The sequence below is a fragment of the Trachinotus anak genome, unplaced genomic scaffold, assembly GCF_046630095.1.
Source record: "Trachinotus anak isolate AG129_WGS33_773 ecotype Australia unplaced genomic scaffold, CSIRO_AGI_Tana_v1 ptg000025l, whole genome shotgun sequence".
Lineage (NCBI taxonomy): Eukaryota > Metazoa > Chordata > Actinopteri > Carangiformes > Carangidae > Trachinotus > Trachinotus anak.
The window spans coordinates 10,822,930-10,850,864 of NW_027273876.1; the positions used below are offsets into that span (position 1 = coordinate 10,822,930).

Genomic DNA, 27,935 nt, shown 5'->3' on the forward strand with positions numbered 1-27,935 from the left:
TTCTCCTGCAAGGCTTTCATGATGATTACTGTACACTTCTGCCTTTCAATCAATACACCAGACCCTCTGCCTTTCCCATCTTTAACTTCCCAACAGAGGCATGCACACATCACCTTGCACAATGTGCTGCACTCCCACACACACAAACACACACTGCCAGTGTGACCAGGCTGAACTTGACAGATAACAGACTGCTGTATGAAGTGCTGTACATCATATCATGAGGCAACGCAGACACACACTCGTATACACTACGTGCTTGGCAACAGGCAGACTCTCTCTCTACCAATAAAGACGCGGTTGAATTAGATTGCACTGAAATAAAATAGATAAGAGAGGAAGAATGGCACATTGAGAGGGAGAACAACAACAAAAGAAAGGAGGATAAAAGGGAATAGTGGACCTGAGGAAGGGAAGGAGACAAAATAGATGGAGAGTCAGACAGAAACAGACAAACTGATGGTGAGAGGTACACAAAAAGGGACAGGAAGGAACCACGGTAATAAGTCCCATTCTCTACATCTATTTCTGCACTGAGCAGTGGAAGAGCTAAGCACTGGCCTGAATGCTGAAAACAAGCCAATCACTCATGAAAGCCATTGCAATATTAAATGAAGCCCATATCCAAACAGTATTGGAGGTAAGTGAAATTCTGGACTTACTTCCCTGTTTATGAAAGGGCATACGTGTCACATACACATGTATCCATCTTTGTCTCTTTTCTTCTATTTTCTTTTATTCTCTATTCCTTAACCATCTACCTCCCTGTCCTCTTATCTAGTTTCCTGCTTTCACCTCTTCTCGAGATAAAAAGTCCTGCTGCGGTTTTATTAAGGGTATTGGAGGTATTCAGATGCATTGAAAAGCTCATCTTTCTCTCTCACACTCCCACACACCCATGTTCTATATAATGCACACAAATGCCGAGGCTCAAGAGTACCGTGAATGTATAGGAGTCTTGTGTCTCTCTGTCCAGTGGCTGCACAAGGGTGAGATATCTTCGGATTCCAGTAGCAGACACAGAGAAAATATTAGAATAGCTGTCCAATGAGAACTGGAGCTGAGGATCCCTGGTCTGTTGAAGAGAAAGACAGATGTTAAGATGTATAGAGCAGGCATTAGAGCAGGGAGCTTTTCTTTTTTAACCTTAAATCACCCAGGTAAGGTACTACTGCTGGTACATTTAAACCTGGGAGCTGCCCAGTATAATCACAGTAAGATAATGACAACTGTACTGAGCAGCTCAGCTGGTTCACTCACATGGGTACACTGAGATTTTAGGATACTGGACAACGGAAGGGCAGATAACAAAAGTAACAAGATTTTGACAAAAACTGGGCAATGAACTTTGCATGTGTCTTTCTGTATGGATATATTTGAAATATTACCAATTCTTATTACAATTCTAAATAAAAACCTGAATGAATGAGTGAAGAAACAGATGCTATGCTATATGCAAAACAGCAACGACGTGCTTCAATGGGAGAAGGTGAATGAAAAACATCTCCAAGGTTTTCTTTACATAAAGATTATTCTATGAGGGCTGTGTGTGTGTGTGTGTGTGTGTGTGTGTGAGTTATATTCTGTGATGAAGAGGCAATCCTCATCCAAGTCCTCCTCTGACATTACCCACACAGTCCATTCCCCTGTGTGTGTGTGTATGTGCGTATGTGTGTGTGTGTGTGTGTGTGTGTGTGTGTGTGTGTGTGTGAGCTCTCATTCCAGATAAGGCTGGCTCAGCAGGGTAACGGCGGGGGGTGGGGTTGCTGATAATATTGCCGATGTAGCCAGTGTGGATATTGAGTCATAAATAAACACAAACACACACAGAGTTAAGGACATGCACACACACAGACGTTCACAGTCGTATGCACACACATAAATAAAGGTGATGGACGACGCATAAAAGCAATTAGGACTAATCATCATTGTTGGTACTTAATACTGGAGGAAAGACCAGGGTTAGCAATATTTAAAATAACTCAACATATATCAATCACCACAAACACACACACACACAGTCTCAGAAACACACACATTATCCCCACTAAGCCCATGCCCTGCTGTGGGGGTCTTTTAGAAAGCAATGAACCAGAGCTTGTTTTTGACAAAATGACTATGCAACATCTTAAACAAACTAAGCTCTTGGGAAAGCACTGGCGATAACAATGTTGCAGTACTGTAAATTCTTACATTATCACTAAGAGGCAATTTAAGAGGGAAATGGTTTTACTTTCCAGATTCATAGGGGAATTAGATAGGGCACTTCACACACTACAAGCAAGGCACAAAGAAGAGATTCAGTAGAAAAAGAAGGATAGAAATGGAGAACAATCCTTCATTACTGTATGGTGTGTTTAAACGCAGTCACCATGCTGCTAGCTCTATTTACAACGTGATTTGTGTTTGAATTAGTTCTGTATCACTTTCAGCACCTTTTAAATTACAGTGGGTTAGTGCTTGTTTCCATCAAGCCCGGATATAAGGTCATACAATACCAGCACAGTATAAAAATAACGAATGGCTGTTGGCTAAACCCCGCCCCCAAACAAGGATTGTCCAATCATGGCTTAGCAATCATAGCAGAAGCTTGGCAGGGATGTCAAACTTTGATTTCTCCACAATGAAGCAGTGTGCATGGTGCTGTAGTAGTTGATATTTGACATCTAAAGAGCTAAGAGGGTCATGTCTCATTATTCAATAGTCTATTATTTATTTAGCTTTTAAAAATCAAAAACAAAAGAGCAAAAGTGTAAGCGATGGATTAAGCAGTATATTTATGACCTGTGCTGACCTGTGTGGGTGCAGCCAAACACTGCTGACCACTGCGTGAACTGAACGATTGAAGAAAAACTGCGTGTTTCTGAATGTCCAGAACTGAACAATAACAAACTGGCCTCCTATGCACACCAGGAAAAAAAGGAAATTCACCAAGTGAAATATCAACAAGCAGATGCAGCTACACTCCCAAACCACTTTGAATCGTAGCTATCTCTTGCTAGCATAATTAGCATTGTATGAAGGTGGTGCCATTCAGTGCACAGAGTCTTGGAGTGGTATATACTGCCACGATCAACACGGTTATCACTGTAAACTGCGTCTGTGCTGCGAGAAAATGGAAAGGTTGACAGGCCTATCAGCAGTAGCCGGGGGGCTTAGCAAACGATTAATCACCACCTGGTTCTGGAAGTTGTTAAATGACCATTAAAACACTGGTCAATTAGCTTTAAAATTGATAACAAGTGGATTCTCATTTTTGTCATCAAAAACACATAAACATCAAACAGTTGAAGCTGCAGAGAACTCAGCAAAAGGAGGTAAAGGAAGAATGAATGAACTCAGCTGATACCCACAGGCGTCATATTGGCTGTTAGCTATAAAGGAAGCAGATGCAACTTATCATATAAGTGACACGGATCTTGTTTATTTCAATGTGGGGAAAAAAACAACTCATATTTATTTGCACAAAGGCAAAGGTGTGTGTATATTTGTATATTCAATCCATAAACAAGAATCAATATTTTAATAACCTCTGTTAAGTGTTATAATTTGATTAGTACGAATTGACCTCTAGCATTATCAGTGACAGCTCTGTTTGTTTTTATCCTCACCTCCTCCACATCATTATCCAGCGCTATGATGGCCAGTGCTGTAGACAGGCTGTCGTTGGTCGATACGGTGGTCCCCACCGGCGATGCCTCATTGACGTAGCCATGGTAACTGGTCTCCAGGAAGTAGGGTGCCTGGTTGTTTTCATCCAGAACTTCGATTTGAAGGTTGGCAAAAGCTGGCAGGGGGTGACCATTGTTTTGTTCTGCCTAAAGAGGAGAAGTAAAATAATTGTTCCCCTATGCTGTGATGTTTCACCTTCTGCATTGTACTAGATCCTGATGCTGCTGTTAAGGTGTTATTCAAACCTGTTAAACAGTGCTCAGCAGAGTTCCTTGTCAGATAATAAAACAGGCCAGTTTCACATGTTAATGTTGAATTTATAACAAATTATGGGGCAATTGGATATAAATGAATGGACGAACTGCAGTTTTTGATAGGGTTTAGTTGTTGGTCTGACCTTATCTTAGAGGAACACACCTTTTGCTCAAATTTTCAGCTTTTGAACTGGAAACATTTGCCTCAAGGGTATAAATTTGAGGAAATATCTGGGACATTTCTGTTTAAAGGAAGCAATTTCCTTTGCCTTTTAACTGTGAATCTGACAAAATAGACAAAATAATTTTGTGTATTCAGAATAGAAGAATTCAGCTTTTAAAGTTAATTGAAGTCAAATCTAAAACATCTGACTACGCAACTGTCTGATTGCCTGTGTTTTTCTTTCTATACTCTCCCACCTGTCTTCTTTTCTGTTTTTAGCTTATGTCTGTGTGCCATTGTCGTCTACATCTCACCTCTGTAGCTTCCGACTGCACTCTCTTTGTTCCCTTACATTTCTCTGTTATTACTTCATGTAGGATCCAACAGCTTTATCCCAACGATCCCAGAAGTAAAATCAATGCAGCGCCATTTCATAAACAAAATATAATGGGTTTTAATAGCAGTATGCACACTTACATACAAATCCAGACACACCTCTAACTACAGCAACAACATCCCATACAGGAAAAATTCAATTTTCAATTTCAGCAGAGCAGAACCTGATGTATGCTTGGTAGTGTAATTTAATTGGTAGCCTAATTGAGCCAAAAACACCTTCACACAGCATAGCCCAGCTCTAATACTTTACAATTAATGCCAGAATAGAATACTTTTAATTGAAATAAACCAAGAGGCACCAAATAAATAAACTGAGAGGGAACATTTAGTCTTAATTTAAGCTTACAGATGCGCTGACCAACAGTGTGATGGATATCTGGGGGTTAAAGGCAGAAAAAAAGCAATGCACATTCCAGAGGGGGGTTGTGCTCAGAGAAGCTAAACCTCTTGTGTTTGCAGCTCAGGTGTTCCTCACCTTGATAACCAGATCAAATCGGCGGTAGAGTTCTCTATCGATGGGCTTTAGTAGCAGGAGCTCTGCCGTGGTTCTGTTCAAGCTGAAATATTCTGCATAGGAATCTGGTTTGCCTGAGAGAGAGAGAGAGAGAGCGAGACACAGTAAGAACAGAGAGATACGATAAGAACAAAATACACAAAAATTAAACCTCTGTGTGTGTGTGTGTGTACACTTGTACTTGCTACATAGTAAGGACCAAAAAAAATATTTTACTAACAGAGTGAGGACATTTTGGGAAAGTGAGGACATTTTGGCCGGTCCTCACTTTTTGAGACACCTTAAAATCACATTTTGAGGGTTAAGACTTGGTTTTAGAGTTATGGTTAGAATTAGGTTTAGGTTAAGGTTAGGTTCAGGGTTAGGGTTAGGCACTCAGTTGTGATGGTTAGGGTTAGGGTAAGGGGCTAGGGAATGCATTATGTCAATGAGTGTCCTCACAAAGATAGAAGTACAAGTATGTGTAAGTGTGTGTGTGTGTGTGTGTGTGTGTGTGTGTGTGTGTATCCCCACATTTGGAGAGCTGAGATGAGAAAACTGGGAGCATTAGCCATGCCTCCGTCTCTCTGTCTCTCCCCTCTCTCTTTTATACTCCCCTTAGACGCCCACCAACCAAACATATATTGATTCTTTCACCAGTTACTGATGTCTCCCCTTTCTCTCTGTCACACGCACACACGCACACACACACACACACACACACACACACACACACACACACACACACACACACACACACTACATATATGGTGCTTTGAAATGCTACATTGCTCAGCAGGGAAATCAAGGTCTGGTGAGAAGAGCAGCAACACAAGCACATGTATATGATCACATTTCTCAAGTGTGTATTTCTATGTGTGTGTGTGTGTGTGTGTGTGTGTGTGTGTGTGTGTGTGTGTGTGTGTGTGTGTGTGTGTGTGTGTGTGTGTGTGTGTGTGTGTGTGCGTGCATGTGTTGCATCTTTATGGCCAGCACAGATTTTATTGGCTTCTACTGAGGGGCGGTGCATTCCAAGTCAGCATGATTCCTCTTGTGATTGTGGTTACGGGTGTTTGTGTCCAAGCCTGAATGAACGCATTCTGTGCTCCACTCGCAGCTTTCTACCAGTTACTTCCCTAAAACAATTTAACAACTATCAACAACTGTTACTCTTGACTGAGTCTAATGAATTCCACTGGATCGAACAACACTGTCTTTAAACACTAAAGCTTCTTTTTTTTTTTTTTTTCTTAATTCATTTTCTCATTTAAAAAAAAATCATAGATCTCGGAGGAGCTGCAAAGTTGCAACTGATTTTTTTCCCCTTTTTGACACCGTCTCTCATAATCCTTACTCGGAAAGAGATTAGTTTCACAGGAGGAGTCTGGGAAATGTAATCAAGTCTGTGTCAGGACACGCCAGTAAATTTTTTACGGACTATGCACATCCTCACCAGTACAAGTCTTTTTTTTTTTTTTTTTTTTTTTTTTTTTTACCATTTCCAACAGTAATCAAGATGCCTTGCATCGATGGTTCACCGTTACATCACTTTCAACTTAAGGTACTTATGAAGCATTAATGGGAGGTCAATTCCATCTGTCATTTTGGAAAAGTCTTATCCTTTGCAAACTGGCTCCAAGCATGCAATAATTACTTCGTATACTCTACTGAGTCAATCCTGCTCCTAAACATTTAAGTAGCTTCCCTAAAAAGCCTCAGGATCCTTTTTCTAACAATTAACAATTAGCCCTGTGTGAACAGATGTGCTGGTGTCATTGTGAATTACAGCGCTATCTTTATTGGTGTATGATGCCTGCCTACCATGCACATCATGTCACTGCATTTATTTCTACTACTGCCCGACCCTCGTGGCAGAACAGTCTAAACCCAAGAGATTTTCGACCTACCAATGAGGATGGAGTATAGGATTCCTGGTCTGTCAGAAGGAGGTTGTATGTTCCTGTCTTGGTCCACAGCTTGTATGGGTGGAGTCACATTGAGAGGATTCACCTTATTCTGCAGACAGAACCAATGGAAGCAGATGAGTTGAACAGTGTTACATACACATACGGTCAGAACCATCTCCTACAAATATGACAAAAAATGTAGTTATGAAAGGCATCAGATCAGGATACATTAATTTACACTCATGTGTAGTTACATTTTGAGAAGAAATGATGGAAACAAACAAGCAAGCTTGGAACTAGTAGAACATTTATCTTTCCACCAAACAGTGCCGGCTTCACCTTGCATCATGACAGTTCACTGCTTAGTTTACAGGGAACAGTTGTTGTTTCCCAGGTATAAAGAAAGCTTTAACCTACGCCATTAATTTTATTCATGTAGCGACAAGCTATGAGCATGCCAGCAAAGCCAGTGAGAGTTAAACAGGAGTTGTTGGCAAACACACACTGTGGTGTACTTGAAATGGACACGCGTGCACCCACACATCAAATTATACATATGTGCAGTGCACGCAGAGCATTAAAAGAAGCAAAAACACACAATCAAGTTTCTGTAAAATCAAATCATAACTCACAATAACAATCCCGACCTATTTTTATTGTGAATATTTGTTGTTCAGATAAGATATTTTTAATATACAATATTTATCAGTGTATAGACACACACATACGCACTGTTTAAGCCTGTAAGTGTGGATCCGCATCTGTATGCAACTGAGGCTGGGCTATAATAATGACTTATAATAGTGCAACATGCTGAGTTGTGTAATACAAGGACCCCAAAGGGACAAACATAACATGTCTATAGGATAAAATCTACTATCATTGAGGCTGTAAAATGTCAAGCCAAGCACGCCAACAAGACTGGGTGAATTCCCAAATGAGCACACACACGATTCTATACACTCATACACCTCCCATGATACAATATGTCACCAGTGCACCTGTCGTGCAGCACTTAAAATCTACTAGCCATCACAGAGCCATAGCTCCTGTTGCCTGTCACTAAGCGAGGAGAGGAGGGAGACACAGGCAGAGGAGAAGTTATGGCGAGTAATGAAGTGGAGCAAAAGAAGGTGTTAATATATGGGAGGGGGGATGAATCTGCCAGAGTTCAGGGTAAACAGGGGGCAGAGAGAGGTGTGAATGCAGCACAGACGAAAGAGGGAAAATCAGAGAGAGACTGCCAGGTCACTCAGAAACTAATACCACAATGGAAAAATCTTTTCTTAAATGTCACTTCATATTATAGAAATATAAAAGCAGAGCAAAAGCTCAGTAAAAGTGAGTGGTATGCACCAAGCTCTGCTTCAATACATTTACATGAATTTTGCCCCAAAAAAATGCTAACTGATCTTTGAATGCCCTGACCAATCAATCCACAAAGGAGCCTTTACACTGCTAAAGAAACAACAGACAACTCTCCTTCACACTTGTATCCTGGTCTAACACATACTGTATGCTTCTGTTTTTCCCTCAAAGTACTAAAAGCACAGAACAGAACTTTGCACTTTGAAATCGTGTCTGGTTTTAAAACAAGGCTTTTGACTACACTGTGCAGTATATTCACGGCACTTCAGTCATAAAACTCTCAGCAGCCTTTTATCCAGCTTTTTTTTTTTTTTATTGTTTCAAAATGTACATGTTAACACTTAGTTTTCATCTGCAGATCTGAAAGCAGCATCAGTGTTACTTTATTACAATGTTTTGTGTAGCTTATGGGTATACATGAGTGCAATTCATAACATAATAATAATAATGTCTGGAACCTACTTAACTGCGTCATGGCTCTGCTACTGTACATGCTGACTCACCTGTGTGGTTTACTTCAATAACATCTGCAACTTAGGACTTTCATTATCAATTAATCTGCAGATTAATTGATTAATAAGTCCAAGTAGCTTGTTTTGCCCAACCAAGACTTAAAACCCTTAAGTTTAACATCATAAAGAAGCCACCACACAAGAAAAGATCAGATATTCACATTTGATAAGTGTCCACAGCTGGCTTAAAAAAAACTTGTAGGAGACCGCTTATTCACAATTACTAAGCCTGAAAAACTGAACCCACCTAATGATACAGGCCCAATATGTGGACCCCCAGGCAAACCCAACAAGCTGAGAAGGTAATATTAAAAAGCTCTTTACTCTGTGGGTTCTCCATGCTTACTGTCAGAAACATGCAGAATCAGGCAAACACATGCTGCAGAACTAGCAGGCAAAAATAACAGCAACAGGTATCGAGCAGACATGAGTGACTCAGACACCACAACAACTAAACAACACCACCTGGCAAATGTGTGTGTGGGGAAACTGCCTTTTATATATAGTGGAGAACTAATGAGCAGCAGCTGTGCAGGCAGGCAGCTGATCCTGAGAGCAGGCAGGGGAGCGAGAGAGGAGGGAAGAAACCATCCCTCCCCGCCACCCTCCCCACCCCCGAGGGCATCTAGTGGTCAGGTGAGGCTTTGTGTCAAGCATTGAGGTATACAGGAGCGCATGGCAAGATGCTGTTTGTGGTGCAACAGAGATACAGCACTATCCCCCTATCAAATAAATCCACCATGCAGTGCACCGCAGTGCTGCAAAGTTGCAGTCTGTTTGGAAAACAGCTAAACTGCTATTGTCTTTGATGTTTTGTTCACAATTACACAACTTGTTGCCAGTATGACACAATGACAAACTAGGTCATTAGTCAGGTATTGGGGGTGCTGTTTATTGTACTGTTCTAATCCATTTTTCAGAGGCAGCCATGTTTTTGAAGTGAATGTGTGAACTTGGCCTGACAGCCGACTCCTCAGCATGAATGACCAGCATCTTAGTGTGTATCTGCGTGTGTGTGTGAGAGGGAGAAAGACAGAGAGAGAGAGAGTTGTTGCGTTGGCTCTAAGGCTCTGAGGCTGTCATATCTTATCAGTCTGATTAGGACTCAAACTATAATAGCGCCTTGACTCTCCTCCTCATTCATTCCTCTCTCATCTCCTCACCTCGCCCCACCATCTTTCTTCTACCCCTGCAACAGCAGCTCTCTGTTGTCTGTCGCTCATCACATCTATCTGTCTGTCTAGCTGTCTATCGTTCATTGTCCTCTGGTATAGTCTTTTCCAAAACACTTACAGTGCATCCGGAAAGTATTCACAGCGCTTCACTTTTTCCACATTTTCTTATGTTACAGCCTTATTCCAAAGTGGATTAAATTCATTTTCTACCTCAAAATTCTACACACAATACCCCATAATGACAAAGTGAAAAAAGTTTGCTTGACATTTTTGCAAACATATTAAAAATAAAAAACAAAAAAAATCACTTGTACATAAGTATTCACAGCCTTTGCCATGCCACTCAAAACTGAGCTCAGGTGCTTCCTGTTTCCACTGATCATCCTTCAGATGTTTCTACAACTTGATTGGAGTCCACCGGTGGTAAATTCAGTTGATTGGACATGATTTGGAAAGGCACACACCTGTCTATATAAGGTCCCATAGTTGACAGGGCATGTCAGAGCACAAACCAAGCCATGAAGTCCAAGGAATTGTCTGTAGACCTCCGAGACAGGATTGTATCGAGGCACAGATCTGGGGAAGGGTACAGAAAAATTTCTCCAGGATTGAAGGTCCCAATGAGCACAGCAGCCTCCATCATCCGTAAATGGAAGAAGTGTAGAACCACCAGGACTCTTCCCAGAGCTGGCTGCCCAGCCAATCTGAGCGATCAGGGCAGAAGGGCCTTAGTCAGGGAGGTGACCAAGAACCCGATGGTCACTCTGATAGTGCTCCAGCGTTGCTCTGTGGAGAGAGGAGAACCTCTCTCCACAGCCAGCCCGCCTGGAGTTCGCCAAAAGGCACCTGAAGGACTCTCAGACCATGAGAAACAAAATTCTCTGGTCTGATGAAACAAAGATTGAACTCTTTGGCCTGAATGCCAAGCGTCATGTCTGGAGGAAATCAGGCACTGCTCATCACCTGGTCAATACCATCCCTACAGTGAAGCATGGTGGTGGCAGCATCATGCTGTGGGGATGTTTTTCGGCAGCAGGAACTGGGAGACTAGTCAGGGTCGAGGGACAGATGAATGCAGCAATGTACAGAGACATCCTTGATGATAACCTGCTCCAGAGCTCTCTGGACCTCGGACTGGGGCAAAGGTTCATTTTCCAACAGGACAACGACCCTAAGCACACAGCCAAGATAACAAAGGACTGGCTTCGGGACAACTCTGTGAATGTCCTTGAGTGGCCCAGCCAGAGCCCAGACTGAACTTTTCTGGAGAGATCTGAAAATGGCTGTGCACCGATGCTCCCCATCCAACCTGATGGAGCTTGAGAGGTTCTGCAAAGAAGAATGGGAGAAACTGCCCAAACATAGGTGTGCCAAGCTTGTAGCATCATACTCAAAAAGACTTGAGGCTGTAATTGCTGCCAAAGGTTCTTCAACAAAGTATTGAGCAAAAGCTGTGAATACTGTTATATTTTTGTTTTTTATTTTTTTTTACTTCTGCAAATTTATTTTTAATAAATTTGCAGAAGTTTCAAGCAAACTTTTTTCACTTTGTCATTATGGGGTGTTGTGTGTAGAATTTTGAGGTAAAAAATGAATTTAATCTACTTTGGAATAAGGCTGTAACATAAGAAAATGTGGAAAAAGTGAAGCGCTGTGAATACTTTCCGGATGCACTGTAGCTACAGTCACTACACTGGGTTTCATTCAAGCAGAACATATCAAGGTACTAATGTTGGATGGCTTCAAAGTCTAGTCTTAATCAATCAAACAGCGCCTCTGAGAGACTGCTTTGAATAAATGAGAGTGCATTCAGGCAAATCTAATGGGAGAGACCATGCTGTTAACATAAACATGCATTTATTTCAGTGACCTGAAATAATTCACTTTAAGAACATGATTGTTTGAGAAAAAAAGCTCCAGTGTATCTGCATTTTGCAATTTGTGTCGCCTATGCTATGACTTCTTTTTTTTTTTTTTTTTTCTTCTGCAGGTGCACTGACAGTAGATATGTCACAGAGGGATGAAGGGGGGGAAAAAAAACACATTCAGCTTTGTGTTGGTCAATCAAGAATATTGTAAATGCACATTCAAGGTTAAATACTGTGCACATTGTAGCATTGTGTGAATACTTTGCAATCATCTAGATGGAGACAGTAATTACTGCTGCTTTGATAAGTTTTGAAAGTTGTAAAAAGAGTTGGTGTCTGATAAGCCCTCAAGTTCATGGATACATTATTCAAACTCGAGGTGGGTTCATATTCAATTTCTCCATTCCAATTATTTCTGAGCTCTTCTGCAGTCAATTGGAAATAATCACCAATCAACCTACCTTCATAAGAATATAAAAACTGAAAAATATTGAAGGGGTACTCCAAAGACTTCCCCTTTCATGATGTTGGGAGAAAAAGCTGTGAAAGTTGATGCAGCTGAGGCTGAAGGATTCTGAAGAAGTATGGTCAAACTCCAAAAACACTAGATCCTTCATTTCCCATAATACAGCTCAGTAGCATCTTTTTTAGTCCACATCCCCCTGCTTTCTGCAACAAATCTGTAGCCTCAAGACCAATCTGAGATAACCATGATGACATCATAAGGTTTAATTTCTCAAACTTTGGAAAGCTCCTAGTGGTATGAATTACAAGTAAACCAAAGCTCATGTGTTAAGTTAGATGAGTGCACTTTTAAATATATTTGCACCTAATAACATTAAATTGTAAAATTCACTTCACTAGTTCTGCCTACCTCCAATCCATAAAGTATAGTCCTGATTCATAGTAGATTACAGGGCAAGTACAAGAGCTTGGTTGGAATCAATGATTGGCACAGATTTTACTAATATATCGTTATTATTAATAGATTTTATTACTTCTCGCAGCAGGAGAAGCACAGGTGTAGCTTTAACAATGGCCATTTAGGGGCTTGGTAAGCCTTCAAGCGCAATGGAAGAAGCCTGAAAACTGCATGGGATGCAGATAAATTTATGTTTGCTGTGAAAAAGGCCCATCAGGCTTCCTAAAGAGCTGTAATCTGACATCTGCAGATTCTTACCCCTGTAGTGAACGGAGATCATAGTTTGAAAATCATCAACAGGCACTGAAAGCAGAGTTTACGGAAAGGAGAAGCCAAGCAGCCCCTTGTTTGTGTGTATGACTCTATTTCTTATTGCTGTGATGGTGTAAGATCATAAATACTGAGATCAGTGAAGCATCTGGAGTCTTCAGCAGAGCTGCATTGGGAGCAAATTGACAGCTGAGAACCAATCTTTGTGTTAGATGCAGCGTGTTTTATGCATCGTTTCGGATTTTAAAACCCCTCAAGTATTTACCTGGCATAACTTTTTTTCTGTGTGTCTGCCTTTATCTCTCCCTCTATCTCTCTCACTATTTCACCCCACCCCCACCACCTCTCTATCGTAAACCCCGTCCTTGTCTGCTTACACTTGCTCCTTGTACAGGTGTAAAGTTGATTTACTGTTGTTGCTCACTGTGCCTCCATACCTTGGCTGGAAAGGAAGAGAGAGAGTGTGTGTGTGTGTGTGTGTGTGTGTGTGAGTGTGAGTGTGAGTGTGTGAGTGCATGTCAGTAAGAGCGTATGTGTGAGTCAGGAGAGATAGAGAGAGAGGGGTTTGAAGGCAGTAGTGTCAGCAGCAGTTTGAGGGCCCTAGTGTCTCTGGAGTAAAGGGGCATATGTGTACACGTGTGTGTGTGTGTGTGTGTTCAAGTCTTGGTGTATATGTGTGTGCATGTGTGACAAAGATCTCAGTATAAACAAAGAGATGAAGTAGACAATGTCCGGTTAGGCATGACTGCGCTACTGTCCTGACACCGTTACGGGTGTTTGTGAGTGTGTGTGTGTGTGTGTGTGTGTGTGTGTGTGTGTGTGTGTGTGTAGGTGGATGAGGGGGTTGTTAAGGCATGAATGCACTGCTAGCTTGTCACCATCAAGGGTATGTGTGTGCGTGAGTGTGTGTGGTAAGGGATGAATGCTCTGCTGACTTGTCAGAGTTGAGGATTTTGCCTGCAGCAACTTTGTCTCATTTACAAAGTGGTATTGCAAGTCACTTTGGATAACAGCATCAGCTAAATGCTGGAGATACAAATACAAAATGATACATACAGCTGTGTAAGCATAAAAACACAGCACAGTGTTTCAGACTCACTCTTGTAACACTTGTTCATACAAAAGAGATTCACATCATGATCTGTCAGAACAGTCTCAAAAAAAACCACCCGAAATATCTGTAATGTAAAAAATTTAGTTTAAAAAAATCTTTTTTTAAAGTTTAACACTAAGGACACAGGATATGTGATTAACAACTTATGATTAAAATAGCATTGTTCTTGTTTTAAGTGATGCTAATTGCTTTTGAAATCTAAACCTTGTTTCTGCCAAACTTCACATACTAAACAGGACTGCATATTTTCCAAGGCCACATGGATGATTTTACCCTTTTGTTCTCATTACTTAGCTGCTGGTTAGCACGCGCCACAAGTTTTCAAATGTCAAGTTGAAAAAGGTCTGTGTTTCATATTTCTAACTTCAGCTGCCAAGATCTTTGGCCGCACAGTCTATTACTGTAACATAAGAGGTGCCGGAGGAAAGCTTCCCTCGTTTAGTTTCACTGGATGTCAACAGGGCTGACAAATACATTGAAAAATAATGTGTGATATTACTAAAGTCAATAGATACATCAGCGCAGCATCAGTTCTTGTTACAAACATTAAATATGAGTATGTAAATAAGCCCTTAGAGATTAGCTCTCACTATCAACCTTAACTGAAGCTTAAAGCAGTAAATGCAGCCACCTAAAGTCACTAAAGTGCATTAAATAAAAGTGTGAACTAAAGACAACAGGAATGCAGGCGCGCGCACACACACACACACACACACACACACACACACACACACACACACACACTACTATTGTCCGCTGAAGGAAATTGGTACTGCAGCAGTGCACATATTCACACAGATAGAAATGTGCCCTCTGCACCACACATAAAAATATAATACAGTATATATTTACATAAAGGGCCCACACTTACCGGCTCTGTCAGCTCCAGCACATTAGCCCGATACGTGATGGGACTACAGTCTCGGGTGTTGCCCACAAGTGTACATGGTAGGAACATAGGACCCAAGTCGTCACCATCCAGTACATCCACAGTTAGAGTGGTGGTGGCTGTACGCCGCTCACTAGGGTAGGGGGCTCGATCCTAGACAGAGAGAGAGAGGCAGCTTTAATTTAGTTTTTAGCTGGTGCCACAGTTTCTTATTTGCACTTTGATATTTGGATATTTATGTATCTTCAAGTCTTGAATAAAAAGTGAACATAGTCCTGCTGAATATTTTCAGGAAATCAGCAAAGCTGCCGGGAGCTCTCAATACCTTCAAAGGCTGGTGTCTGCTCGACTCTACATCTTCATGTCTATTTATACCTCATCAAGAGCAATTAAAACTTATTTCTAATGCATTTATAACTGGTTCAGCACAGCACAGACTGGCCAGGCATGATAAAGAGAAACTGCTTTAATGTATGTAATGGATTTCATTAACAATTTTGTATGAGGGCTTGTCAGAAATGAGAGATTCTATAGATTTTAAACACATTCCTCAATCATAATCAGTTATTGATTTTACCTCACTAAAGGCTTTTCTTTGAAAAAAAGAAAAAAAAAAGAACTGGTATGAAATAAGCTCAAATAATGTATACAGTTTGCGTTACAAATTATCACTGAAGTGCTCCCACTCACCTCCATCTGTTGCTGTTCAATAATTGGCCAAAGAAAATTCAGGACTTAAAAACAGAAAATAATATTTGGCATCTTCCAGGCTTCATTAAAGGACATTAATTGGCTAAGACTGATAATCAGGGAAGAGTGAGTACCTAAGAGGTGGTGTCACCTCTTTTTTTTCGTGCAACAAAGTCCAAGCAGATTAGGTGTAGAAGCAATAAATGAAATAGAGTGAAAGTATTTGAATTATAAATAAAAGAACACAAGGTAACACCTTCTCTCAAAATCACTCCACTCCCACGCCTGCCTGTGTCTGTCCAGAACTCCAACAGCTTAGTCTCCCTGATGTCATTTATGAAAATAATGGAGCCTTGATTATGTACATGATACGTGACCAGTGTGTTAATTGTAGCTAATCCAGTTGTTAAACACCTGCTTTGGTGTAACAGATTTTTCCCTAGTGGTGCAGCACTACAATTAAACCACTGGATATTTTCTTTATACCACACTTCCCTCATCTTCGCCTTTGTAAGTTTTAAATAGTCATAATAGATCAAATTAGTAGTAGTAATTGCATACTGATTAATCATTGATATTTACAGTACATTCATTTGTATCATGAGCACACAAATGTTTAAAGTCTTGCTCCCAGAAATACACAATCAAATCAATCAAAATGTTTCTATTGTGCGCACCTTAAGTTTGCAGATAGACAAAAGGTATAAGCTAACAAAAGAATACATGCAGCTTTTGTTATTTTATCTGAATGAACACTAAACCTGGTGGCCTATCACATTTTGGTCCTAGTAACACATTCGGGTGCAAATATTTGTACCGGGCAAAGATCTCAGGTTTCTGGTAAAACCTGCACCAAAATATATGACCTTGATACGCACAGAATGAAAAATGAATGTGTGTACACACTATTAAGTTTTTATTCAGAGGAAGGCCTTCAGGAGACCTTAAGCTGAAATAGCAAGGTCTTAGTGAGGCAGTGTGAAATATCAATACAACTAGTCCTAGTCAAACTCAAAAACTAAAGCTATTCACAAACTTTTATTTATGCTTAGCCATGAATGTACAATTACTTTTTTTTTTGTGTGCCATTGTCAACTTTTGGTGAAGTATCCGCCATCCAATTACAAAGGAAGCTTCTCAGCAAATTCACAAAAAAAAAAAAAAAACACTTAACAGGCCTATTCATCTAAATGGTCAATATAACTGCAGTGTTTTCAAGTTTTTATTTCAAGATAATCCAGATATACACAAAACCATGTTTTTTATTTTGTAGACCTCTCAGAACAAAACAGCCAAATCAGGGAATCTACAGGAAACTCAAAGTGAATAATCAATGCAACAATCACATGTCTACCCTACAGGGGGGGAAAAAACCCTCTAAGATAATATTGGCTATTTCAAGTTTGTGCAAGTCATCTAGATCTCTGGGTCCTTCACATTATTCCTAGTGATGTCTGCAGATCAGGTAGCATAGTTGGATATATCAGCACTTGTATGCCTCTTTTTAAAAGAAGCCATTTTCTGCCACTAAACATTTTTTCCTCTAAAGCTTGAAAATGAACCAAACAAGATAAGTAGCAATTAACTTTTATCAAGTGCTGTTGAAATTCCTGTTTTACTGTTATCTAATTACACCTGGATTGAGTGTTTCTCTGTCACTGCATTGCATAGTCCTCATCTCACTGTCAATCACCCGACAGTACAAGAAAGAAATGGAAATGTTGCTGTATACTTGTCTCTCACTGCTGTATGTAAGACATATGATAAAATATCAAATAGCTCTTAAAAAGATATGAACATTCTGTTGTTTTGATAAGGTTATAAGTTCCTGTGGCTCAGTCATTCAGAACTTAATTTTTTTTTCTCACGTAATGATTCAGTACCCCTGAAAAGGTCAGCCATATTCCTTTACCTCCTATCACGTGTCTCTTACACACGCCTCTCTGAGAATTTATATTCAGCAGATCCACAGCCACTCAAAATAACCTTAATATTGTATTCAGATGAACAGTGAATATGTCAGGCTTTCAAGCAGTCAGAAACACATTAATCTTTCAGTGTACTGTTGACTTTTAATAATGCTTTCAGGGTAAATGGGCCTTGAGACATATGAATATTTGCCAGAATACTTTGTTGAGAACCAAAGGATTTGTAAGTAAGGTTTTCCTGTCACAACAAAAACCTTAATGGTGCAATCATCTTCTTAAGTAATTATCTGTCCTGTCGCACTTTAGATCCTTCAAAGTTCTCCCACCGTTTCCCATGAGTCTCTTTTACGTGTTGAGTGAAATTAACTATATTGTAAACCGCTTGAATAAAACATACAGAAAGCTGTGAAATAATAGGAGGAACACAATTACATTAACAAAGACATTAGTGATAGTCAAGGATGCGCTTATAGCTCCCTTACAGCTGACTTGACACAGCAGTCTGTGTGGCAGTAATGTTACCATAATAATAAGAATTTACATTAAAAAAATAACAATGCTACGCTGCAGACTTTATCCCCACTTGCTCTGGAGAGAGTTTATTTGCTTAAGACCTCTATTATTATATGAAAAATCCCATATCATCTTCAGAATTGGTCTTTGGTAGCTGCATGGCATGCAAACAGACAAAGAAAAAACACTTACGTTAGCCTGTATGATGACCAGGTACCGTGTTATCTCCTCATAGTTGAGTCTTTCTCTTAGAACAACAGAGCCAAACAGTGTCAGGGGGATGTCAAAGGTTCTGTTGGCTGTCTGAAACACACACAGACACATTACAAACACAAACACAAAACACAAAGAGCCAATGACAGGGTCAATTGTCCATTTTTCACTTTTTAGACTTTTTAGACAAGTTAAAATATGAAATAGAGAGTGGGAGGACTGCAGAAGAAAGAGCTGGGAATGTGTCAAAGTAGAAGTGACTATATTCCTCTATCGGCCTGCCAAGAGTACAATGAACACTGAAGCTTCCCAGCTAAAGACAGAAGAATTTCTACGAGCTACGCAATACTGGAACAAAACACAAAAGCAATGTAATAAAATATGAGTCAAGAAGAATCAACAGTAAAACAAAGCAAGGAGGTAAAAAATGTAAAGACAGCTGAAATTCTGATAGTAACAGAATATTTGTACAGATACTTAAAGCTCTAAAACTAAAACTCTCCATGTTTTCATAATATATCACTGATCTTATTACACCTATAAAGCATCTTGGGAAAACAGGAAATAAGAGATTAAAGAAAGCCTGTTGCATCTAATCTCATGAAGCAAGTAAATGATACAATCAACAGCAATAGTTGACTCTTCTTTGTAAAACAAATCCCTAGTGGATCTGTTACTGAGCTCAGTTATAACTAATGCAAAATGTGTCAAACTAAATGTGTCAAAATTTGAGACAGGGAGAAGGGGTTTACTATACCCAGCATTTGACTTTGAAACAATATTTGGAGGGAGAAACTGCATCTAATGGCCGATAAAATATTATTTGGTCAATGTTTTTGATTTCAAGACATAGGCTAGTTGTCAACCCACTATTTATTCTGTAAATAGTACACAGAGAACATAGATGACTGCTACTACTGCTACTGTGATGTGAATTTTCAACAGTAAAATAAATAGATATACAAACATACAGGCTTTTTGTGAATTTTGGCTCAGTCTTTGCTCTCAGAGAAATTTTATGAAACCAAATTCTGGTGCTAAACCAACAGCCTCCATAATGAGTTTATAACTGGCTATATCACACTTGGAAGAGTTCAGCAGGCAGATGGATAACCTACTGGGTCTTTCGGGTTGTACTGGATGGTATATTCTATCTGTCCGTTGGGACCGTCATCGATGTCTGCTGCTCCGTTGTTACCCCAGAAACCAGAGAAGATGGTGGTTCCGACTGGCGTCAGCTGAAAACACAACAGAGACAGGACATTTCAGTATCTTTGTCCAAACGCTCACTCTACATGTTGTCAGACACAAAGACATTAAACAGGTCCTATCCCACACTGTTGTGTCTTGTCTCTTGTGTCTACTGTTGGTATGTTCACAAGCGTTTGGCCATAAGGGATCTTGGTACCCCACTGTCTCTACAAAACAAACAGAAAATGACTTGCAATTTTATGTTTACTGTGCTCAGATAGGGCCTGACAAGGAAAATCGGCGTGCACCTGTTTGTGTACTTCCATTTGCACTGGAAATAAAATGAAACACAGACAGCATAGCTTGCCCAACGTTGTGTCTATAGCCTCTGCCTCAGTCTTTCCCCATCTCACCACTGTGAATATTTGCCACACCTCATTGCCCCATCTCATAAAAGTTTTGGATACAAGTGGAAAATTGGGTGACAGAAAATCGTGCACAATATGTTAAGATTGCTTGTCACTTAAAAGTCAAAAGAAAACATTGACATCTTTACTTTTCCCCTTTGAGTTCAGTGAAATAAAATAACAATAAAAACAGATTGGACCCAAATGCTCATGGTTATAAAATAATAAGTCACTGTCAAAATAGATTAGGCATAGCTTATTACACCTACCCTTTTCACAGTATGAAAATTAACAAAATTAACAAGTAGTTAAGACAACAGTAGAGCTGAGCTGCACGTGTAGCTGTGAGCTACCAAATTCACATAATTATTTTCACAATTCATGTTTGCCAACCGCTTGATGCAAATTTGCATTTTAAGTTCAAACATATTCTTTCATAACAGTTTCTTTCATTCATACATGTCAAAACCAGTGTTACTTGTAGCTAATTTGTAGCTAACTGATATAGAAAAAAAAACCCCAAAGAACTATACACTTTGGAAAGTTGTCAGACCATAAGTACATGTACATATTTTTTTTGTTCGTCAGGCACTTTGCTTCACCACATTCACTTTGAAATAGAATAATGGATACTACATTAGAGTGCCAAGTCTAAGTTATAATTTGAGCAGGTTCACATCAATATAAAAACAATTGTGCGGGAGATACAGACCTTTTAACATATAGTGCTGAAAGTTTAGGGATTGAAAAGGAACTGGACAGATACACATGAAGCCAAACTAAATCATCATATTTAATATTTTGTGGAAAATCCTTTGCAGTCAATGACTGCCTGAGGTCTTGGCCCAAAGACACAGATGCTCTCCCAGTGCTTCACTGCTGCCACCCTCTGCTGCTGCTTGTTGTGGTGTCTCTCTGCCTTTAGTCTGGTCTTCATGAGGTTGAATGTTGCTCAATCTGATCGAGATCAGGTGATTGACTGGGCCAGTTGTGTATATTCCACCTTGTCACCCTGAAAAACTCGTTACTTGTTATGGGCGTATGTTCAGGATCTTGGTCCTGAACCTGAGTGCACAGAATACTCCTGTAGACACGTGCATTCATCCTGTTGCTTCGGTCAGCAGTGAAATCATCAATAAATTCCAGTGTGCCTGTTCCACTGGCAGCCATAAATGTTCAATCCATCCAATCCACTACTATGTTTGACAGATGAGGTGGTGGCTTTGGGCCATGAGCTTAGCTTTAGATACAGGTTGATTTTTTTTTTTTTATCCGTCCATTTAACTTTGTTCTCTCTTGATCGCTGACAGAGAAACATGTTCACCCACATCCTGGAGAGCATTCAGGTTTTTTTTCCACCATGCAAATGATTTTCCACTCCAATGACTTGTGCTCCTTGATCTATCAGGTCATTTGTCATATTATAGTTTAACTGTGTTCACTTGCTTTTTTTAGAATGTACGCAAGTGTTTATTTTGGCGAACCAACATATCTCTTTAAGATTTTTGCTTTTTTAGCCTTTCTAGTAGCCAAAAGAGATGCTCGATATTCAGAAAGATAATCAGTTTGATTTAAGTTTTTTCTTCTGACAGAAATTCTCAGTCTGAGAGTTAAACACTTTCCATAGCACATGAAAGGAACAACTTTGCCAAACATAAAATGCTATGCTGTATTTTTCCAGCCTTGTGCCTTGGGATCTGTGATTAGGTGTCAAAACAGAAGTCTAATCTCCAGACAGCACAAGAAACATTTGAGATTAAGTTTAATTTAGCTGCCACACCAGTGATTTGTTACATCATTTCCCTCTGCCTCCCACTGATTTAACAATGGTCTTCAGAACGTCTTATGCTGTCACTTTTGGATACGGCTCTAATGAAACAACTCCACACTTAGGCTCTGGTGCCAGCTCATGAAACAGCCACAGGGATCACCTTGTACCCGAAAACTTTCACAGTGAGTTTATAAATTGTGTCCTAGGTATTCTCATAAATAACCATATTGAATCCCTGTGTGTCATAATCTGTCTTCCCAACTTTCTTGCACTTAAAAATGGTTAGTTATAGACAACTAAAAGCAGGTTTAATGTAGATAAAGCTGGATGAACTCCTGAATCACTCTCTCAGAATTAAATTTACTGCATTAGGTGTTGGGAGTTCTGGGGGGCAACAGAAGTGAATCAGACAATAGCTGTCTGCCTAATGAGCAGACTTGCACTCATATCCGAATAAATCTGCTCCAGCTTTTAAATTATTGCTCACGTCGGAAAAAATGTATTCACTTTTTTAAAATTATTGCCACCAAACTGACTACATTTACCTTGGCATAGCACAGGAATCATATTTTAAAGTTTTTTTTTTCTTTTACGATGCATCTACTAAATTGTACGGCAGTCGTTGAAGTGAATTGAGGGGATCATTTTAGTAGGAGTAACGAGAAACTGGAGCGCTGCAAGAGGTGGCGGGTTCGAGGAGGAGGAAAGAAAAGCAGAAATATATATAGAGTGTGGCAGTGGAAAGGTGGGGAGGTTGAGGAAAGATGACATAATGAAGAGCAGAAAGTGGTGAAGGAGCATGGAAGTGGGGGAAGAAGCTGCAAAAACAGAGGAGAGGCCAGGAAAGAGAAAGAGAGAGGTTGAGGAGACAGATTGAGTTGGACAGGCTGTGGAAGAGTGTATAATAAGATATTCTACTGGGTCTGCCTGTGCTGGCAGTAGGCTCCACATATCCTTGTCCAGTTTGAGTTTGAACTTCTAGTTAAATTCTGCCTCCCTAGACTTTGAAGGACACACTAACTGTACAACCGGCATTGTAAAGACTATTCTGGAAGCCTCTGAATAACAGATTTAGATCCTTTCCACAGCTGCCCAAAACTTCAGCTTTTTCCTTTTAGTCTGACAGCAAAATGCCATGTACAGTACTGTTTGGTGGAGGTTTCTATTTCAAACACACTGCAATGTCCGCCATTGCCAGGCTACATTTTCAAAAAGCAGTGTGGCCCCCAAGAGCAGCATAGGAAAAGCTTGGTATAGTCTCACACCCATGAGACCTGTACCTGAAGTCAGGACAGACAGCAGCAGTGCAGGATAAGTGCAATAGATTATATATCAACTAGTCCTCCAACCTGAACAAACATGCAGGTCATTTTCTCAACCCTCTGATACAGCCCATAGGAGTGTCCCCTGAAATAGCGCCCCTACGGTGGCGGGCGTACTGGACCTTGGTTGTCATGGATACAAAAATAAACATGTAGACTATACCCAGAGTTGTGTACCTACCTTCGTCGCCATGGTTACTATAGCAACAGTCATGGCTTGGTTAGGTTTAGGTACAAAAACTAATTGCTTAGGTTTAAAACAAGTTCTTCCTCAAGATTAGACGACCTTTGTTGTCATGGTTACAGTAATAACAACATGGTTAACTTTGACGAATGGTCATGAAAACAGAAACAAGTGCTACTACATGGGAATCGAACACTACTCTCCTGTGTCATAATCCTGTGTTTTGTTGACCCATCCATCCACCCAACCTCATCCTGATGTGGGTTTTGTCACTCTCTTTACTACGTCACCACACTTTTCCCTTTGCTCCTACGGCTGCAAGATGTCGCCTAAAACAGAACGTAACTATGGGTCATAATAAACTGCTGCACAAACGACCTATGGGATTGTTTTTTACAGGACAATCTCGTTTATGTGTGTGTGTGTGTGTGTGTGTGTGTGTGCTTGTGCGTGTGTGTGAGTATTTTACCTCACTGACGGCCACATAGTATCTTGGCTGCTGGAAACGTGGCGCATTGTCGTTGCGGTCTCGAACAACGATGCGGACCTCGTGTAAGATCACCGTGCCTATCAGCTCGTTGGTACACTGAACCTGAACCACGATGGACTGTATATACGAGGGGGGCTGGGACAGAGAGAAACAGAGGGACAGACAGAGATTATTGGAGTGTTGAAGCTACAGTAGTCGTACAGGTTAATAAATAATTTACCAGAAAGTAAAACAAAACAAGTTGAACTATTACACAGACGACTGCCAGCATCTTCTATTGTACTTTTTGTGCCAAACGAGACTTTGAAAAAAATCTGCTGGATTACTTTACACAGCAAAACAGCAGGAGGCTGATCCAGGTTCTCATCCAACAGCAAATGTTGAAAAAAGTGAAAAAGCCATGGAAATCTGCTTCTGCCATATCTATCATCTGAAGTCAAGTGAAAAAAGATCAACTAAAACCAAGAAATAAGGAAATATTGTCTTCATCTGTTGAAACAACATTACGTTAAATGTGCTCCTAGTTTTACAATCAGCAGCAGGACCTGTGCCTGTGTGATCAGGAGACACCAGATTCATTAGGATTTCGCTTTCTATCTATCTCAGACTAAGGAGCTAAACCAAGCAGAACAAAATAGAGCATGATAAAAACTGTACAGGACAGGTGAGTGCAGTATGAGCATAGACAAGACTAAAATAAAAACACTTCAGTTGTCTTACATCTCTATCCAGAACCCGTCCGGTGCTGTTAAGGTAAAGGGCCTGTTTGGAAGGGTCGAGAATCACCCAGTAGTCGTGGTTATCCCTTAGAGAAAGAGAGATGGTACGATCTGGACCCTCTGCCACGCCATTTATCTGCATGTTCTCCACCAATAACGTTCCTGGGAACAAAGTAAAAATAACTGTATTAACCCAACAGTTAGAGAGAAAGACACAAAGCCCAGACTGCATGGAAATAGAGTATGATTCAAAAGAAAGATAAAAGGTTTGGCCCTAGATTGAACTTTATTAGGTAAAGAAAAGAAAACAGAGAGTCCAGAGAGAACCCTCTGCTCTTCTTCGTGGTCAGGAGTAGAAGAGAGAGAATAAAAAGCATGTGGATTTCAGTAAAATTTAATTAAGCAAGACAGACCAGATGTGGGGGCTAATCTGTTTGCCTTCTCTATATCAATATCTGGAATACAATAAATGAAACACAAAATAAAATCTATATTTCAGAGAGAGAAAGAGCGAAAGCTGGTCTGCCGAGAATTGAATTTAACATTTACATTTGCATGATTTTCACAAAAGAATAAATAAGAGTAAACATTTTAATAAAACAGATGGTGCAGATGGAAGAAAGCGTGAGTCATTTAACACAGTCAACTGTGGCCGGTGAAGCGAGAGAATGACAGGAACACTGAGAGAAAGAGAGAGAGAGAAATACAAATAGGGAGAAGAGACATAATCTGGATGGAAACTGTCTGCTGTATATTTTCAAGCAAATCATATCTCCCAATCAATACAGAGCCAGGAGGAGTTGTGCCGGAGGAGGACAAGGGGTCAAAGAAGTTTCAAAAGTGGAAAGAAAAGGCAGCTGGAGAATCAGATAAACATCTGTGTTTCAAAGAAACTTCCTGACTTTATCAGTGATCGACGGTATCAATGAAAGACGAGCACTGCGGCCAAACTGCATTTGTATCTCAATATCAAAACATAATAACACAAGCCAGCACAAGCTTAACGCAAGCCAAACATGTGATTAAATCTATTGCTGGATTTTTACAGATTTCAACTTTGGTGTTAGTTTTCAGTCTTTTTTATTTATACTTACCGAAATTCACATGCTCACTTATATGTTTAATCAGTTTCAGAAACCAATGTTTTGAAATACACAGCTATCACCTGTCACCTGTTTTAAGTTTACTGGAAACAATTATAACAGGCGAGGGGAAGGAAAAAAAAAAAAAAAAAAAAAAACACTGGAGAAGCAAAAAGTTTAACCACTTGACTCTGTGCAGCTCCAAATCATAAGAGACCCATTACCAGGCCCTGCACATTGAATTATTAATCAAAAAAAAACTATTGTATGTGTGTGTGTGTGTGTGTGTGTGTGTGTTTGTGTGCTTGTGTGTGAGATAGCACAAAACTATCCTTCAGCACATTATTAAGCATTGCAGGTTTTCAGCCTAAGACATCATTTCCTGTGTGCGTATGTGTGTTTATTTGTGTTGACATTACATTGTAAGTGGAGAAAGCTGTGTCATGCGTCACAATCCCAAACAAACCTCTGTGTGTATATGTGAGTGTGAGTGTGTGTGTGAGTGAGTGGGAGAGGGAGAATAGACAGAAAGAGTGAAAATCAGAAATGAGAGATAAAGACAGAGATTTGGAGAGAGAGGAAAGTTGAGGAGGGCAAGCAGGATTGTGTTTGCTTGCGTGTGTGTGTGTGTATGTGCATGCGTATGTGTGTATGTGAGAAAATCATATTTTCCCTACATGTGCAGACACACACAAACACACACACACACACACACACCTGCACTCAACAATATAAACACACACCAAACTATCTCATATCTGATCTGCCAGATATAAAATTGGGTCATGGCCTTCTGTGCTACCATGGAAACCCTGTGAGATGCTTTGCTGTGATTCGCTGATGTTAAATAAACGGGGACATTTAATGAAATTGGTTTCTTTATATGAAAAATGGGATCGAAAATAGAATTCATTAGGGGAAATCCAGTCCTTGCTATCGCTTCTCTGGTTTTTCGGCTGCTGTCGTGCAGAATGAGTAAGAGAACACAAGGAGATGGAAAGCGCCAACACCGTGTGTAACCGATCTGTATCTAATTTAATTCCATAGAAGGTCTAATATAAATGGGCTCTTTTCACAGTGACCTCACTTTATAGGATGTGTGACTGAATGCCACACTCAGCAGCACCTGATTAAATTGACCCATGTGTTAAACCGTACAGGCAGAACCTGCATGAAGCCGCGAGTGAGTGTGTGGCAACTGCAAAAGACCGTCGGAGGGAAAAGAGGCAAAAAGAGCAATTAGAACAATGAAAAAAATAGCAAAGGAAAGTGAGGTGAGAGAGACTAGGCTGAATGAGAGGGTGCTAGAAATAAAGCATTAAGAGGATATTAGGAGACAATAGAGAGAATATGAGCATTATGGCAGCGTATTAATAGAATTTTTACAGGACATTAGCTTAACTGAATGTGGAGACACCACTGAGGTGCCATTCAGGTACGAGCCATGCTGGAAAGTAATCATTACATCTACCTGCTACTTCAGCTCTTGGCAAGGGAAGGAAAGAGGGATTCTAGGCCAACGCCCATAGGTGAATATAAGGTATTTATCTACAGCTTATCCTGAGACAGTACATTGCCCGCAGGACAATTTTAAACAGATGAATGTTATCTAAGATACGTTAAAGATAAATAAAAAAGCTCCAACCAAAGTTGTTTTCACTCATTTATGTTAATGTTGGTGTTTGTAAATTTGCTTGCTGATTGGAGTGTTGTGCACTTAAGCGACGCTGCCATAACTGAGTGGAACCGAACACATTTTCACTGACATCAAGGGTGAAGATGTCTGGCTTAATCACGGTTGGCAGTTTTCCCCCTCTGACAAATTAAGGTATCCTAATGTGGAAGTTAATCGGTCTCAAAACATTAGTTTGAAATTGGTTATGACACTGGCTTTAGAAAAAAAAACATAACAAAAATATTTTATGATTTTCTCAGCCTCAACAATCTGGATGAAAAGTACAACCCACAGCCAACTTATGATTATAAATCAACAAAAATTTCACTGCATTAATTTCATGCATTGTGAGATTAAATACACAGTTTAATAAAAATCTGGAACCATGACATTGTGAAAGTGTAATCTTGGCAAATACAGCTCAGCTAGGAAAAATCAGCTGCACCCTGCAAGCAGATACCGGTCTTTAGCGGCCCTGAGTCGGCCCGCTGTCGGCATTCCGCTCAGGATGCAATCATGAGGATGTAATGGAGACGAATTGAAGTTAATTTCATGGGGCAGAGGCTTGTGGATTATTTATTTATTTTTTTTTCCCCAAAGTAAAGTTTATTGTTGAAGCAGCTGATAACTGCATAGAACAGTAAGAACACAGATTTGCTGATTTGCAGGTAAAAAGATATCAAGCAGCCTTTTCAAATTTCATTGAAAACGTGAAAGTGTTTTAGAAATTTGCCTTCTTTTCAA

The 27,935-nt window shown here is 40.1% G+C and overlaps 2 protein-coding genes across 4 annotated transcripts in view; both read right to left on the reverse strand.

Moving 5' to 3' along the window:
• The window catches only part of rbp4 (retinol binding protein 4, plasma), a 249,499-nt gene extending 240,906 nt beyond the window's left edge, over positions 1–8,593 (reverse strand). The window contains exon 1 of the mRNA XM_071461831.1: positions 8,589–8,593. The gene's annotated coding sequence lies outside the window, so the exon portion shown is untranslated. The remainder of the gene's footprint in view (positions 1–8,588) is intronic.
• Positions 1–27,935, reverse strand: part of LOC139608268 (protocadherin-15-like) — a 278,991-nt gene that overhangs the window by 95,202 nt on the left and 155,854 nt on the right. For all 3 annotated transcript variants that reach the window (XM_071461819.1, XM_071461818.1, XM_071461817.1), the window contains 9 exons: positions 24,436–24,596; positions 23,695–23,850; positions 19,469–19,588; positions 18,330–18,440; positions 14,989–15,159; positions 6,889–6,997; positions 4,964–5,076; positions 3,612–3,818; positions 941–1,075 (listed from right to left, as the gene is read on the reverse strand). In XM_071461819.1, the coding sequence (XP_071317920.1) occupies positions 941–1,075; positions 3,612–3,818; positions 4,964–5,076; positions 6,889–6,997; positions 14,989–15,159; positions 18,330–18,440; positions 19,469–19,588; positions 23,695–23,850; positions 24,436–24,596 (1,283 nt within the window). The remainder of the gene's footprint in view (positions 1–940; positions 1,076–3,611; positions 3,819–4,963; positions 5,077–6,888; positions 6,998–14,988; positions 15,160–18,329; positions 18,441–19,468; positions 19,589–23,694; positions 23,851–24,435; positions 24,597–27,935) is intronic.